Source organism: Hermetia illucens, chromosome 1 (assembly GCF_905115235.1).
Source record: "Hermetia illucens chromosome 1, iHerIll2.2.curated.20191125, whole genome shotgun sequence".
Taxonomy (NCBI): domain Eukaryota; kingdom Metazoa; phylum Arthropoda; class Insecta; order Diptera; family Stratiomyidae; genus Hermetia; species Hermetia illucens.
Genome location: NC_051849.1, coordinates 19,219,323 through 19,233,880, shown reverse-complemented (window position 1 = coordinate 19,233,880; position 14,558 = coordinate 19,219,323). Strand labels below are relative to the sequence as shown.

At 44.7% G+C, this 14,558-nt stretch overlaps 1 protein-coding gene across 5 annotated transcripts in view; it reads left to right on the top strand.

Annotated features, from left to right (window-relative positions):
- The window catches only part of LOC119654387 (dystroglycan), a 174,670-nt gene that overhangs the window by 138,279 nt on the left and 21,833 nt on the right, over window positions 1–14,558 (top strand). For 2 of the 5 annotated variants that reach the window (XM_038059761.1, XM_038059778.1), the window contains exons 9-10: window positions 7,942–8,017; window positions 8,337–9,062. In XM_038059761.1, coding sequence (XP_037915689.1) covers window positions 7,942–8,017; window positions 8,337–9,062 — 802 coding nt within the window. The remainder of the gene's footprint in view (window positions 1–7,941; window positions 8,018–8,336; window positions 9,063–14,558) is intronic. The other 3 variants (XM_038059786.1, XM_038059794.1, XM_038059769.1) reach the window with 2 other exon arrangements.

The window sequence follows — 14,558 nt, the reverse complement described above, 5'->3', positions numbered from 1 at the left end:
ACCTGAAATAGACTAGCAAGGTGGCTTGCTCATGGCTTGGTCGTCTTTTGCCTTCTGAAAAGCCGTTTCAACTTTAAGAGTCCAATGAAGTTCGGTCTTGCTTTTGATGTTGCCGACAAGAAGACTGTTGGCTGGCGCTTGTGTTTTAGCGCAGTCCGGCATGCAGCTCCTGTAAAAGCTAATGACGCCAAGGAACTGACGTGACTCCGTGTTCGGTTTCGGATAGCTGCGGACGGCTTCAACCTTCTCGGGCGGTCAGTGTTGACGAAATGGCCAAAAAGAAGACGCATTTTACCATATTTATGAGTTGTTGAGGCATTGAAACAGGATGTGTAGGTGCTTCAGATGTTCCTTCGTCCACAGTGGAGACGAGGATGTCGTCCATATATGGGTGACAAGTATCGACTCCCCGCGTAACCTCGTCAACTAGACATTGGCATGTCGGCGCTGCATTGTGCAATCCGAAAGTCACGAACAGTGACTCGTACAGACCGAATGGTGTCATGATGGGTGTCTTTACAATGTCTTCCTCTTCCTCTGGAATTTGGTTGAACGCTTGCAACAAACCAATTCTGGGGAAGATCGTCTGTGTGAAATCGGTTATGTGTCGTATCGAATAGCGATCGGGAATAGTGTATGCGTTGAACGCTCGATAATCCCCGCACGGTTGCCAGTCTCCATTGTCCTTGGGGACCATATGAAGCAGAGCTGCTGGATGATGGACGCATCGTACCTAGTTGCACCATCGTTTGGAACTGCTTGCGCCCAGCGATGAAGCGGTCGGGTGCGAGACGTCGAGGTTTATTCACAGAGGGTGGTCCAGGAGTTGTTTCGATATGATGTCTTGTTGTATGTTTGACGATTGGAAAACGGCCTTCGGAGCGAGTAAAATCAGGTAATTCAACTAACAGCTGGTGGTAAGCCGATTCATTACGCTTGAAACGTCGCATACAGAGACACGTACACAAGATGTACATTTTGTATTTCCATAGATGGCCGTCTCACGAATAAACTTATTAATGATATGAAAATGGTCGCTTTTTGGGGCTAGAGAGGGGGCCTTTTTTCCCTTTTTTTTCCTTTTCAAGCGTCATGCCTTTTTAAGGAGTGGCTGTCGCAATTCTTCAATCATGTTGAAGAGAGAGGATCCAACGCTTTTCTCTTCATACCTTTTCTACCCCTTCCAGGGCTGGGGTTATAAATTAAACCCTACTGTTTTTACCTCAAAATAACCCCATTTGGAGGCGCCATAACTTTTTAAGGGGGAGAGGTTTGCACAATTCTCTAGCGGGGCTAGAGAGAAGTACCTCCCTCTTTCTCCTGCATACTATACCCAATTTCTCTACCTCGGTGAGGACGATAGGATTGAAAATTCAAACATCTTCATGATGAAGAAGGAGGATGACCGCCGTGAATCTAACATCAGATCTGCGCGGAAGTTTGCTCGCGCAATTACCGTCGCGATCGTAGATGTGAAATGATTTTTCTGTATATAAACTTCCGAAAATAGGCTGGGAGTCGAAGGTCCGAGATTTTGACTGTCTTATAGTAAATACCGAAGTGCAAGAGCTCATCAGACGTGGATGGCCAAAGCAAGAAGACTACACACAGAAGATTCGTCTCACGGCGCATTACTTCAATTTGTATGGTGGAAGAAAAGTATCGCATATGTTCGACGTTTATCAATTGCTTGCAAGTTCTGTGCATCGTTTTGATGGTGTTGATGTCATGTATGTGATTTATTTATTTGATTAACAATAAACGGCATAAAGGAAAACAACAAATCACAAAGTGTCAATAACTCTATTTTGGAGGGCTAGGACTAGGGATGAATCCAGAGGACCAAACTGCAAACAGTTATAATCCCGTAACATTCTGGGCAAGTAGGAGTTGAAATGACACGAGAGCACCCCGAAAGGAACCTCAATAATATTAAGGTTGCGAATATGGTCTAATGGGTCACGGTAATGGATTTCGGAGGCTACAGAGCTGTCCATCAAGTCGTTACAAAGTTGGAAAGGGACGTATGCGTCAGTCAAAGATCTACAGGATTGCAGAGATGTCACGTTAAGGAAAGTCAGACGTTCAGGATATGTTGAGTAGGGAACTTTATTTTTAAATCTCCTTTGTACAGATTTCATTCCATCACAATCACAATTATAATAAGGGGACCACACTACCGAAGCATATTCAAGAATATTACGGACGGATTTATAAAGGATGACTGAGGAATGGATATCCAGAAATTGATAGGAAGAACGAAGAATAAAGCCGGACATTTTGAAAGCGCGGCTGAGTACATCGGAGTTTGCTGTCAAAGGTCACACCTAGGTCCTTGTAAAAGACAATCACGACTAAGGGCTGATCATCAAGATAAAAAATCGGGTGTCGGGGGAGAAAGAAGGAATTCGACATTCGGGTTGAGAACAGGAATGGAATGTGTCCAATAAGGGGTAAGATGAAGGCTTAGGAGTAAAAACGGAGGAGAAACGAACCCGAAGCTCACAAGCTGGTTTAGAGGAGTAGGAAGTCTGATCATTTAATTTTATATTAACAGCGGGAGAAGTGGACGAAGAGCGTAAATTACAGACGTGTGACCGGAAGCGTTTGAATTCTTGTCACTCGAGTGAGCGTCCGATGCTATTTAAATATTGGGAATGTGCTTTTTTGATCAGGATTTTCGCAGACGAACGTAGAACGAGACGAGCTTTGTGTTTCTCAGGAAGAGTATTACAGGCCTCTACAGTGTACCAGTAGGATATTTGCGCAAACTAGGCTGAGAGAGGAGAACAAAAAAGGAAAGAAGGCTTTCCGAAAAGTCATGAAATACTAAAACAGTCTAAGGCACCATTCCAGTCAACTGCTTCAAGAAAATCATTCAGAGCTCGGAAATCAGTTTTGTGAAAGTTGAATTTGGATTTTGGTCAATATTGAATCGAGAATATGATTATTCTGATTGCGATTAACATTGAATAAGAATTGATGAACGCGATTAGAACTAAGTGCGAATGGGTTAGATTAGGGTGGATGGGAGAATCTGGATATTCAATAGAAGGAAAATTGAAGTCCCCGCAGAGGATGAAAGGTAAACCACGATCTAAGAGGATATCCGAAAATACATCGAGAAATTCCTCGATATGATAGCCTGGACACGAACAAGAAAAGTACATACATTATATCATAAACGGGGCACTTTTTGGAGAAGAAATTAGTGCAATGAGCGACTCACAGGGACGGGCACTTAAGAGGATATACGGGGGGTAATGAAGAATACAAGAGCACAGTCTTGTACAATAATAACTTTGACCCTATGCTGAAACGTTTAGAGCGAAACAGTTTTTGTAAGCCGAAATAGGCGCTGTTGGCGCGTACGCGGATTTCATCGTCGTAGCTGTTATCGGTTGTGATTTCCCACTCTAGATAGGAAAAATCATCTGTCGCTAATTTGCTTGGAGCGAAGCCTTTTTGGTATGGGCCAATGATGTTCTGGACGTATGGGCCTATGCAACCTAGCAGGATAGCGGAAAATATCTTATAGGTACTTATGATACCTCTATAGTGCTGCAGTGCGTAATATCTCCCTTTTTATGTATGGGACAAATAATGTCTCGTTGCCAGTCGCCCCAGTCAGAGTAATTCGAGCTCGGAGCACCATGCCAACGAGATAGTGGTCCGAGTCTATATTGGCCCCCCTATATGTTCTGACATTCATCGAGGCTGAGAACTCCGCCATGCTATTAACATAGTATGCTGGTCCCAAGCCCAGGTAAAGGGGGAGGGTTTGAGGCAACGTACTCTGTACTATCCTCAGTAAAACAAAAATAAAATGCTGAGATCAGGGAAAGAGATAAATAGAGTATAGTTGGAGTTATTCTACTATGCTAAATCCTACCTGATCTCTCTTGGTGACAGGCCCTGCGACAGGTCGACCAAGAAAATGCATAGAATGTCGTTACAAACATGATGATCGGATTAAGTCACAGGCCTCGGAGAAATGCTAGGGCGTCCATCTCAGTCGACGCGGCAGGACGGGCCTCGGTCCTGTCGAGAAATGGGTAAGGGTTCTTGACGCATGGACGGCGTCAGGACGTAAGCAAGTTAGTCCGCACACAACAAACAAAACAAATACGTGCCTGCACGCTAAATGTTGGTACCCTAACTGGAAAGACCGAGGAACTCGCAAGAGCCCTTCCGAAAAGGTGCATTGACATCTGCGCTCTGCAAGAAACCCGATGGTCTGGTTCCAAAGGCTGCGACATTGAACGCGAACGCGGTAAAAATGGCTACAAACTTCTCTATTTTGGTAACCCACACACTCAATATGGTGTTGGCATTGCCATTTCAGAGGGTTTCCGTGATGCCATTAAAGAAGTCGAACGATTTGATGATCGGCTGATGAAGCTCACCATTATATCAGCTGATCGCACTATTCACTTCTTCACCGCGTATGCACCACAGACAGGCCGACCTGATGCCGAGAAAGATGCCTTCTGGCAACTTCTCGATGAAAAGACTCGTCACGTGCCTGCTGACGATTACATAATCATCGCCGGCGACCTTAATGGTCATGTGGGTGAAAAGGCAGACGGTAACAGGTGCCATGGGGGAAAGGGGTTCGGAGCACGCAATGAAGGTGGCGAGCGTATAATCGATTTTGCGGACACCCATGACCTTGTACTTATGAATACATGGTTCATCAAACGATTGTCTCATCTTCCCACATTTCATAGTGGGAACAATAAAACGCAAATCGACTATATTCTCATAAGACGCCAACATTTTACCACTGTCACTGATTGCAAAGTCGTTCCCTATGAGACCACCGCACCTCAACATCGGCCGTTGATTGCTGTCTTGCGAATTAAGCCACCGATAAAACAGCGTGAGGAACGCACTGGCCCGCCGCGCATTAAATGGTGGCGATTTAGTGAGAAGAAAGAAGAAACGGTCTCACTCATACGATTGCCAACCATTACGAATGTGGAAGAATCATGGAACCAAATGAAAGACACGATCCACAAAGCGGCCTCTGCAACCCTCGGGGTCACCAAGCCGGGTAAGCGGTACATCAACCGAGATACTTGGCTTTGGAATGATGATGTTGAAATGAAGGTCCGTGAAAAGAAACGCCGAATACTTCGAATACTTCGAGCAGATTTCAACTGAAGAATTTGCTCATCCTCCACTTCCACAATCATTGCCGACATTTGGAGCAGTGCCACCAGTCAGCGCAACTGAAGTCGAGGAGGCAATAAAACAAATGAAATCGGGGAAAGCAACAGGACCCGACGACATCGCATCAGAGCTCTGGAAAGCGAAGAGCTGGGACCCAACACTGTGGCTCAGTGAATTCTTTAACCGGGTTATTCAGGAAGGAAGAACACCATTTGACTGGCAAGAAAGTACCACTGTTCCAATATGGAAAAAGAAAGGTAGCCCAGCAGAATGTTCAAATTACCGTCCGATCCGGTTACTTTCCCATACCATGAAGATTTTTGAACGCATTCTTGACAACCGTATTCGCGAAATCGTTGAAATAACCGTAAATCAAGCTGGATTTGTCAAGAACTGCGGAACTACTGACGCAATACACGCTGCGCGGTTACTCATGGAGAAACACCGTGAGAAGCATCGCCCTCTTTACATTGCCTTTCTGGATCTAGAGAAAGCGTTTGACCGTGTACCACACGAACTCATCTGGTATGCTTTACGACAACACTTCGTGCCAGAAGAACTCGTGCGCTGGGTTCAATTGCTCTACCACGATCCGAAAAGTAAAGTTCGAAGTATGGCGGGTGTATCAAAACCGCTTCGTGTCTCTGTTGGAGTTCATCAAGGAAGTGCCCTCTCACCACTCCTCTTTGTCCTTGTTATGGACACCGTCACACGGGATATCCAACGTCCAGCGCCCTATACACTGCTTTATGCAGATGATGTTTTCCTAGCATCTGATAGCAAAAATGATCTCGAGCAACTTGTTCAAAAATGGAATGATCGCCTCATACAACACGGTCTCAGATTGAATTTAAACAAAACTGAATTTTTGACGACCGATCCCCATGAAACAGGCACAATCACTGTCAGCGGCAGTGATCTGCCCAGAACTGAGCGATTTAAATACCTCGGGTCAACACTATCAGCCAATGGAGAACTGCGTTATGAAATTGCTTCACGCATTAACGCAACCTGGATGAAGTGGCGTTCCACAACTGGTGTCCTTTGTGATCGACGTATCAACGAACGTCTCAAATCTAAAATTTACCGCAATGTCGTCCATCCAGTCGCTCTCTATGGTTCTGAGTGTTGGCCGACCATAAAAAACAATGAACGACGTCTTGCGGTAATGGAGACGAAGATGCTACGTTGGACTAGTGGCGTCACACGTTTAGATCACATCCGAAATGAAGATATCCGCGATCGTTATGGGGTTGCACCGATCGTGGAAAAGTTGCGAGAGAGGCGTCTTCGATGGTATGGTCACGCAATTCGTGCAAACGAGAATTCACTTGCAAAGATTGGTCTGAACATCGAAGTCGATGGTAAACGACCAAAAGGCAGACCTAAGCAACGGTGGCTTGATACGCTGGATGGGGATTTGAAAGCCTCGAGATTGCACCCAGATCAGGCTTTCGATAGAGCCAAATGGCGAAGCCGATCACGACGAGCCGACCCCGCTTGTGAACGGGACAAAGGCTGAAGAAAAAGATTCATCGAGGCTGAGAGGTGGCGACGTTCAATCAGCACGTGGTCAATTTGGTTGAAAGTGGTCCCGTCTGGAGAGGCCCACGTATGTTTGTAGATCGCTTTCCGCGCAAACCAGGTACTTCCAACAGCAATTTGGTGCGATACTGCTAACTGAATTATCCGCAGTCCGTTATCATTGGTATCCCTATGTAAGCTATTGGAGGCGACGTATCGCCTGAGTACGGACTTTGATCCCACTTGACTGTTGAAATCTCGAGGGTTCGCTCAACTCCCTCGTAGAAGGTATGCAGTCTCTATGAGGGTTTATTTCTAAATTTGCCTCGCAAACGCAGAGTGCATAGCCTTTCGCTTATATTTTCAAAACCGTTATAAAATCCATGCCGTCCGAGGGTCCTTTCGTGGCTTCGTAACATCGGTTTTCCATGTATGGTTGTCAGCCCTACCCAACCCCCAACCTGGAGGACCAGTTGGTACATTTTGCCACGTTTTTAGTCGCAGGAGACTTACCTTCATCCTTCTCCGTCTGCAGTTTTTCATTAAGAAAAAACTCCCAGCGATCACCACATGTAGGTGGAGATAGGATTTGGTAGTAGAACTGTTGGTGTGGATTCAGCAGGCGTTTCCCAGATTTTATGCTCCATCGTGAGTACCAATCCACGTTTCGCCCTGGGACCTACACTACCCTTTGACCGCCTTTCCGGAAGTTGGTTTGGCAAATCAGCGCTATACTTTTTGAGGAGATAATCGCTGATATCCTTCAAGGGGGTTGAAGAGAGAGAGGACCTAATGCGTTTCTCTTGATGGAAAGGTTGGCAGAATTTTGTAGAGGGAATAGGAAGAAGGGCCTCCCACTTCCTTCTGCATACCAAGCCCAATCTCCCTTCCTCCGATGAGGAGGATAGGGATCAAAATTCAAACCCCATCATGATGATATCAAGAGAAGGTTATGAGCCGATAACCGTCACAGGTTTTTGCTTTGGTTGAGGAGGGACATCTTCTCATTCCATCTGCATAACCCATATCACCTCCCATGGCGATGGGATTGAAAATTTTACCTTTAGCAAAAGTATATATTGAATTGAATAAAAGTATTGCCAGGGGTCATCAGCATATAAGGAAATGATAGAGTTAGTGTATTTATAAAGTTGTTTGTAAGGATACTAAACCTTAATATGTTAAGCATAATAGTTTTACGTAACTATAAATAGTACTAAATTGATTATTATTCATTTTTAGCGACAGCGACACATCCGTGACGGAAGTCCCAGTGGAAACAACTCACCCACACCGCCACCATCACGGCTTAGAGCAGGTAAATGTGACTGAAGTTTTGCAAAATTTAATTAATCTTTTATATAACGTTGGGTGCGCAAAGAAATCACATAATCAGAACCAATGTACCAAAAGATTTTATCATAAATTGGGGTAACCAGCTTCAATTACGACAATGAAAACTTCACCAACCAAAAAGTATTGTTTTGTGCACATTTCATTTCATACTTTTCTTTCATTTCCCATTTTCATTTTTCACTCAGTCGACTCCCTCAAGAACATTTTACTAACATGTCTGAAAGAAGGTTATTGTACATATAAAAATCATGATTTCATTGCTTTTCTATTTCATTGCTTAGCCAAACTATTTAGATAGTAATAGTAAGAAACTAACAGAATCAGCACAAACATTACCAATCGACACGAATACCATCGAAACGAATACAAAACATAAAAAGAATGAATTAAAACCAGTACCGAATTCAGAGGATAGTGATGATGATATCAAGTCAAACATTGGCACCGAATCAAACAACCACAAGGGTACTGTTAATAATATAGTAGATGAAGAAATTATTAAAAGCGTTTCAAAATTAGAGTCAGATATCAAGAAAACTATCGAAAATAATAAAAATCAAATGGAGACAATCAAAAAGGAAACACAATTTATTAATAACAAAATTTCAACAAATGAACCTGTTCTCGATTTGGATGAGAAAATTAAACAAATCGAGAGCGAAAACGTCGATATTGACGACAAAGACGATGAAGATGAGGACGAAGATGACGACATTGATATTGAAGATAAAAACAATGAAGATTACATCATTGAAGACGTTGTCGATGAAACAACCAAAGCTGCGGCAACAACAACCACTGAACTTCCGAATATTGTATCAACAATATCAAGTTCAGCCGCTAACAAAGTTGAAACTGTAACAATACCTACAACAACACCAAAAACAACATCGCTTAAAGAAACAACATCTACAACAATTTCGTCAACAGTAACAACGTCTTTACGGACGACTGTTACGGAACCGACAAGTGTACAAAGTGTGTTTGTTACTACTGTACCCACAAAGGTAATATTGGTCAGGTTGCATTTACATTTTGTTCATTCCTTTTGTAAATATTTGAATGCATTTGTCGCCCTAACTACATTCCAAGCACATTCCTTCATAGTCCATGTTTTCATTTAATCTAACAAAGTACTTGCATCATCAGCATTTTGCCTGGTAGGAGTGTAGCGTATGTTTGCATTGAATAGATGGAATTATTTATGTTTGTAGTAGTTTTGGTATTCAGCAATTCGTCGCTTGGATATAGCTTTAATAATATATACTTACAATAAACTTGCACTGGAAATGGTAGTCAACATACACATACTATATCCAACTTCAATATCAGCTCCTCTTCAACACATACCCGTATATTCGGAGTACTTCTGCCATTTCCCTTAAATCTGGTCCTAATATCTCCTAGCTTCAGTAGAAACAAAACATGGTTTATCCCTTGAATCTAATCTGACAAGTAGTATCTTATCTGCAATACCGTAGCAGAGTTAGTTTAGTTTACTGGGGGGAGCCGCAGCTCCGAGCACTCAGGCCATTGTTAGGCCCATTGTACTATCCCCGTAAATCGCCTAATCAATGACGTTCCGCCTACGGCGTTCGCAGGCTATAATGAATCTGAAAACATTCTCCTGAGGCAGGGAGCGTCCAGATTCTTCATTGAAGAAAACCTTGCCAAGGTGTCTTCATCTGAGAACTGAGGAGGCCAGGCAGCTGCATAAAAAGTTCAGGGCCGTCTCCTCCTCCTCCTCACATTAGCTGCACATAGCCGAAACTACTACCCCAATCTTTTCCATATGGTACTTTAAGGAGCAGTGTCCCGTTAAAAGCCCTACTAGGGTTTTCATGTCCCACTTCTTAAGGAATAACAAAAATGTCGCTCTAGCGACCCCAGGTTCTTTCACAAGGATTTTCGCCTGCCGGCAAGAGATTCCAAAAGCTGGTTCTACCTCCACCATTGTGGATCCAGACCCTCGGCGAGCCAGTCTGTCAGCCTCCTCATTATTAGCGATGTTTCAGTCCCCGGGCCCCCGCATTAGGAATGTTTCGTTCAGTCGACCAAGTTTCAGCAGCACCTGATGACAACTCCACACCAACTGGCTTGATATGTTGTTGCCATCTAGTGCTGATAATGCCGCCCGACTGTCGGAACAGATTCGAATGGTGCGACCCCTCTATTTTGGTCGTAGACATTCTTCTATTGCCAATGAAAAGGCACATATCTCCGCCTGAAATATGATCATTTTTCCTAGGGGTCGGGCCAGTTCCATAATCGGATTCCCCCAGAACACCCCTGCGTTTGATCCACCCTCCATAACTGACCCGTCGGTGAAGATTATTAAGTCTGTAATCTGAGAAGACTCATAACCATTTATCGACCATTCTTCTCTTTTGGTGATTACGACAGTTTATGTCTTTTCAAAAAAGAATGTGGAAACCATATGATCGGCCGGCATCTACCAGTTGTTTGTCAAGGAATTTCCAGATAGACGCATGACCGTTTGATTGGCCGCCTTTCCACGCTCCAATGGTATCGAATCTATATGCGTCATTGGCCGCTTTTCGCTCCACTTCCATGTGAATGAGGGGTAGCTTTAAGATTGCTTCAAGTGCCGCGGTCGGCATAGTACTCATTGCTCCAGTAATACTTAGGCAACCAAACCTCTGAATCTATGTTAGCAGCTTCCTGCTGTTAGAAAAGTTCAGTCTCGGCCATCAGACGATGCATGCACACATCAAAATGGATGTATACATCCAATGTATCCGTTTTTCTGAAAGTTCTAGGTCTTACCTACAATCTGCAGGATTTCTGATATTGTTCCTGGATATGGTGCTTCCACGTTAGCTTGGAGTCCAGATGTACTCCTAAATATTTGACTGTTTATGCCATCGGGATTTCCGCCCCTGCTAAGGTGGGTATCGTATAGCTGCTCCACCTGACGTTCCTAGTGAACATTACTAGTCCAGTCTTCCTAGCGTTTACCGTGAGTCAATTGCGGAGGCACAAACTGTGGATATCATGCTTTCATATCCATTACCAAGAGCCATAACAGCGGAGAGATAACCCCTCCCTGTGGGCAGCCCCTAAGACATCCTGCTCCAGTGGACTTCTGGCCGACCAATATGTGGATTTTTCTCCACTCTAGCATGTGATTCTTTTATTAAATTAAAACATTTTATTTTTATTTACAATATTTACAGCTGCTTCCTTGAAATTCAAATGTCTAAATCAACTTTCTAACTTCAATTATTTTGCTCGACATATCAAGGTCTACTCCGCCACGGAGAACACCGGTGGTGGCAATTGTCAATCGAATTAACAACATTCGAAATAAATTTCGAATGTTGTTAACTCTGCTGCGCCACATTACTCCGCCCTCAGATGAAACCTAGGAGTTTCAGCGACTGAACTAGAAACTGCGTTCCCCATCAACGTTGATTTAGGGCGCAAAAGGGCTCCAGCCTGGATAAGGAGACAGCCTTTTTATGTCCACCGATCTCGAGCTGGAAGGAATGCTCTTCCCGCTCGAGAACACAGTATGGCCTTCGTATGGAGGCTTCCGGACAGCGTCCGTCCTGTCCACCTCCTTGGTAGCGCAGGCAGGTACGGATGTGTGTCGGGTGGGAGGTGTAGTTTTAAGGCGGTGGAGATTGTCTTTCAGCAGGCACAGCAATCCCGAATCTGTGAGACCCGATCTTTTGTCGAAGACCGGATCACTTGGGAGCCTTGGGTTCTCCCCGTATACCAGCTCCACGGGTCTGGCAGCAAATTCCTCTCGGCGGCTTGTTCGGAGGCCAAGTAGGACGAGAGGCAAGACCTGAGTCCAGGACGGATCGTCGCGAGCCATAATGGCGGCTTTCAGCGTCCGATGCCAACGCTCTAGCATCCCATTGGATCGCGTGATATGCCGTAGTTCGCTAGCGTTTGAATCCCAGGAGTTTGCCTAACTTCGAGAAAAGGGTGGACTCAAATTGCATTCCCTGGTCAGTGATGTTCACTGCGGGGACACCAAAGCGAGGGATCCACTCTCAACAGAGGGCACAAGATTGCGCCGTAATGTCCTTCAGAGGTATTGCCTCAGGCCACCGCGTAAGCCTTTCGATGATTTTAGGGCAATACTTGAAACCGTGCGAGTATCGCAAAGGACCTACGATGTCGAGATGTATGGCGGTAGTGCGGGGAAATGAGCCCACTTCTTTCCTTACATGCCTCGTGACCTTACAATCCTGGTATGCGATGCACTCTCTGGCCCAGGAGTTGATGTCCTTATTCATGGAGGGCCAGAAGTATTTCTCAGTGACTAATCGATTTGTCGTCTTGATACCTGGATGCGCTACGTCGTGAACCGCGTGGAACACTTCCTTGCGAAAGGTGGCCGAGGTCCATTTTCCGAGTATTCGCAGCAGAGAGAGAGATTCGAACCGAAGATGGTTAGCAACTATGTTGTCCTTGCCGGATACGTGCTGTATGTCGGACGTAAACTGGCTTATAAAGCTCAGATGTCGAAGCTGACGAGGGGACGCTTTGTCGGGCTTCTGTCTCAAAACATATGTGAGAGGCTTATGGTCCGTGAACACTAGAACGGCCTGCCTTCTAGGGAGAAGCGGAAGTAATTAATGCTAATGTACGCGGGAAGCAGTTCTCGATCGTAGGTGCCGTAGTTCCGTTGAGCGGGGTTTAACTACAGATAGTTGTTGTCGGGATTTATCAAACACGCGGACAGCCTCTTCAGACCACACAATCTCTCGTGTGTCCTTTGTTTGGGGCCAGACAAGTACACGTTCAAAACGGACTGGTGTTGGGCGGCTTTGGGCCGGCAGGAAACGACGATAGAAGTTTAGCATGCCCAGGAACCTCCGAAACTTTTATTAAATTAAAACATTTTATTTTTATTTACAATATTTACAACTGCTTCCTTGAAATTCAAATGTCTAAATCAACATTCTAATTTCCATTACTTTTCTCGACAAATGAAGGCCTACTCCGCCACGGAGAATACCGGTTGTGGCAACAGTCAATCGAATTAACAACATTCGAAATAAATTTAACCCTGCTGCGCGACAGTTCCATGCTGTCTTGCGGCATCACAAATCGCTGCGAATGAGACATAATTGAAGGCTCCTTCGATGTCCATGAATTCGCCCAAGGCGTATTCTTTTTCGGGCATCGGCTTTTTAATTTTTGCCGTGAGGTCATGGAGTGTTGTCTCCGCGGATTTTTCTTTCTGGTAGGCGTGTTGCCTATCGTGAAGTGGTCACTTAGAAATGTATGCTTCCCTTATGAACCGAACTACTAGTCTTTCTAGTCCTTTTCATAGAAAGGACGTTAGACTGATCGGTCAGAAGCTTTTTGTGTCTGTGTAGGTGAATTTCCCTGATTTGGAAACGAATAACACCTTCACATCACGCCAGTTAATTGGTGTGCAGGGCATGCACGATATATATTCTGAATATGTATACCCAGTGCATCCATTCCCTCTATTACGAGTTAAATGCCCATTTCACTCGCTCCAGTGATACTACTTTGCATGCCAGATTCCAGTCTCTCGGTTGAGGGCTATATGCACCTGCTGGCCCCGAGATTAAATTTTGGATGCTGCCTGGGAAGTGTACTTCAAGCAAACGGTTTGCCGTTTCTTCGTCGCTTTCTGTGGACTTCCCATTCTCTAAACGTAAATAACCCAGCTTCTGGCTACGTTCTTTGACCAGAATCCGCTTCAGCTTTGTGGTTGCCTCAAGAGAGTTAGTCTCTTCGCAAAAGTGTCTCCATGATGATCGTTTAGCCGATCTTATACTCTTCTTTAGAGCCATTTGTGCCTTTTTATAGCGATTCCAGTTAACGTCTGAATCACACCTCAGAGCACAACTGAGCAGTTTCCTTGTCGTTCTCCTCTGTTTTGCCAAATCCTAGTTCCACCATGGTGTTTTACCTTTCTTTGGCATCTTGAGTGGACAGCTTTCTTCGAAAGCTTCTCTCATGCTAGTTGTGATCATCTGGATTGTCTTCCCAATTCCAGCAAGGGATTTGATGCGCTTCCCAGGGATCGTGACTTGGGCGCTCAATTCTATTTTATACGTCGCCCAATCTGTCTTCCGCGAATTCGAAAATGGAGTGGGTGGAGGTGGATCCATGCCCATAACGAAATCAATCCGCCTGTGATCCGAGAGTCCGATATCGTTTGATACTCTTCACTCTCTGACCAGAGCCGTGATGTCAGGGGACGCCACTGTGATGTCGATGACCTCTCGCCTAACTACATTGAAGAAAGTGGGTTCATTACCCAAATTAAGGATCTACAAATCGGTTCGTACTAGATACTCCAGTAGTCTCGATCCTCTTGCATTGATGTTGGAACTTCCCCAGCATATGTGGTGAGCGTTAACATCACATCCTGTTATTACCCCCATGCCTCTACTTTTGGAATATTGGATACCTCTGAAGAATATTCCACTGGGAACTTCTTCTGCGTCATAGAGGAAATATGCATAGCACGATAGCATCTCTTT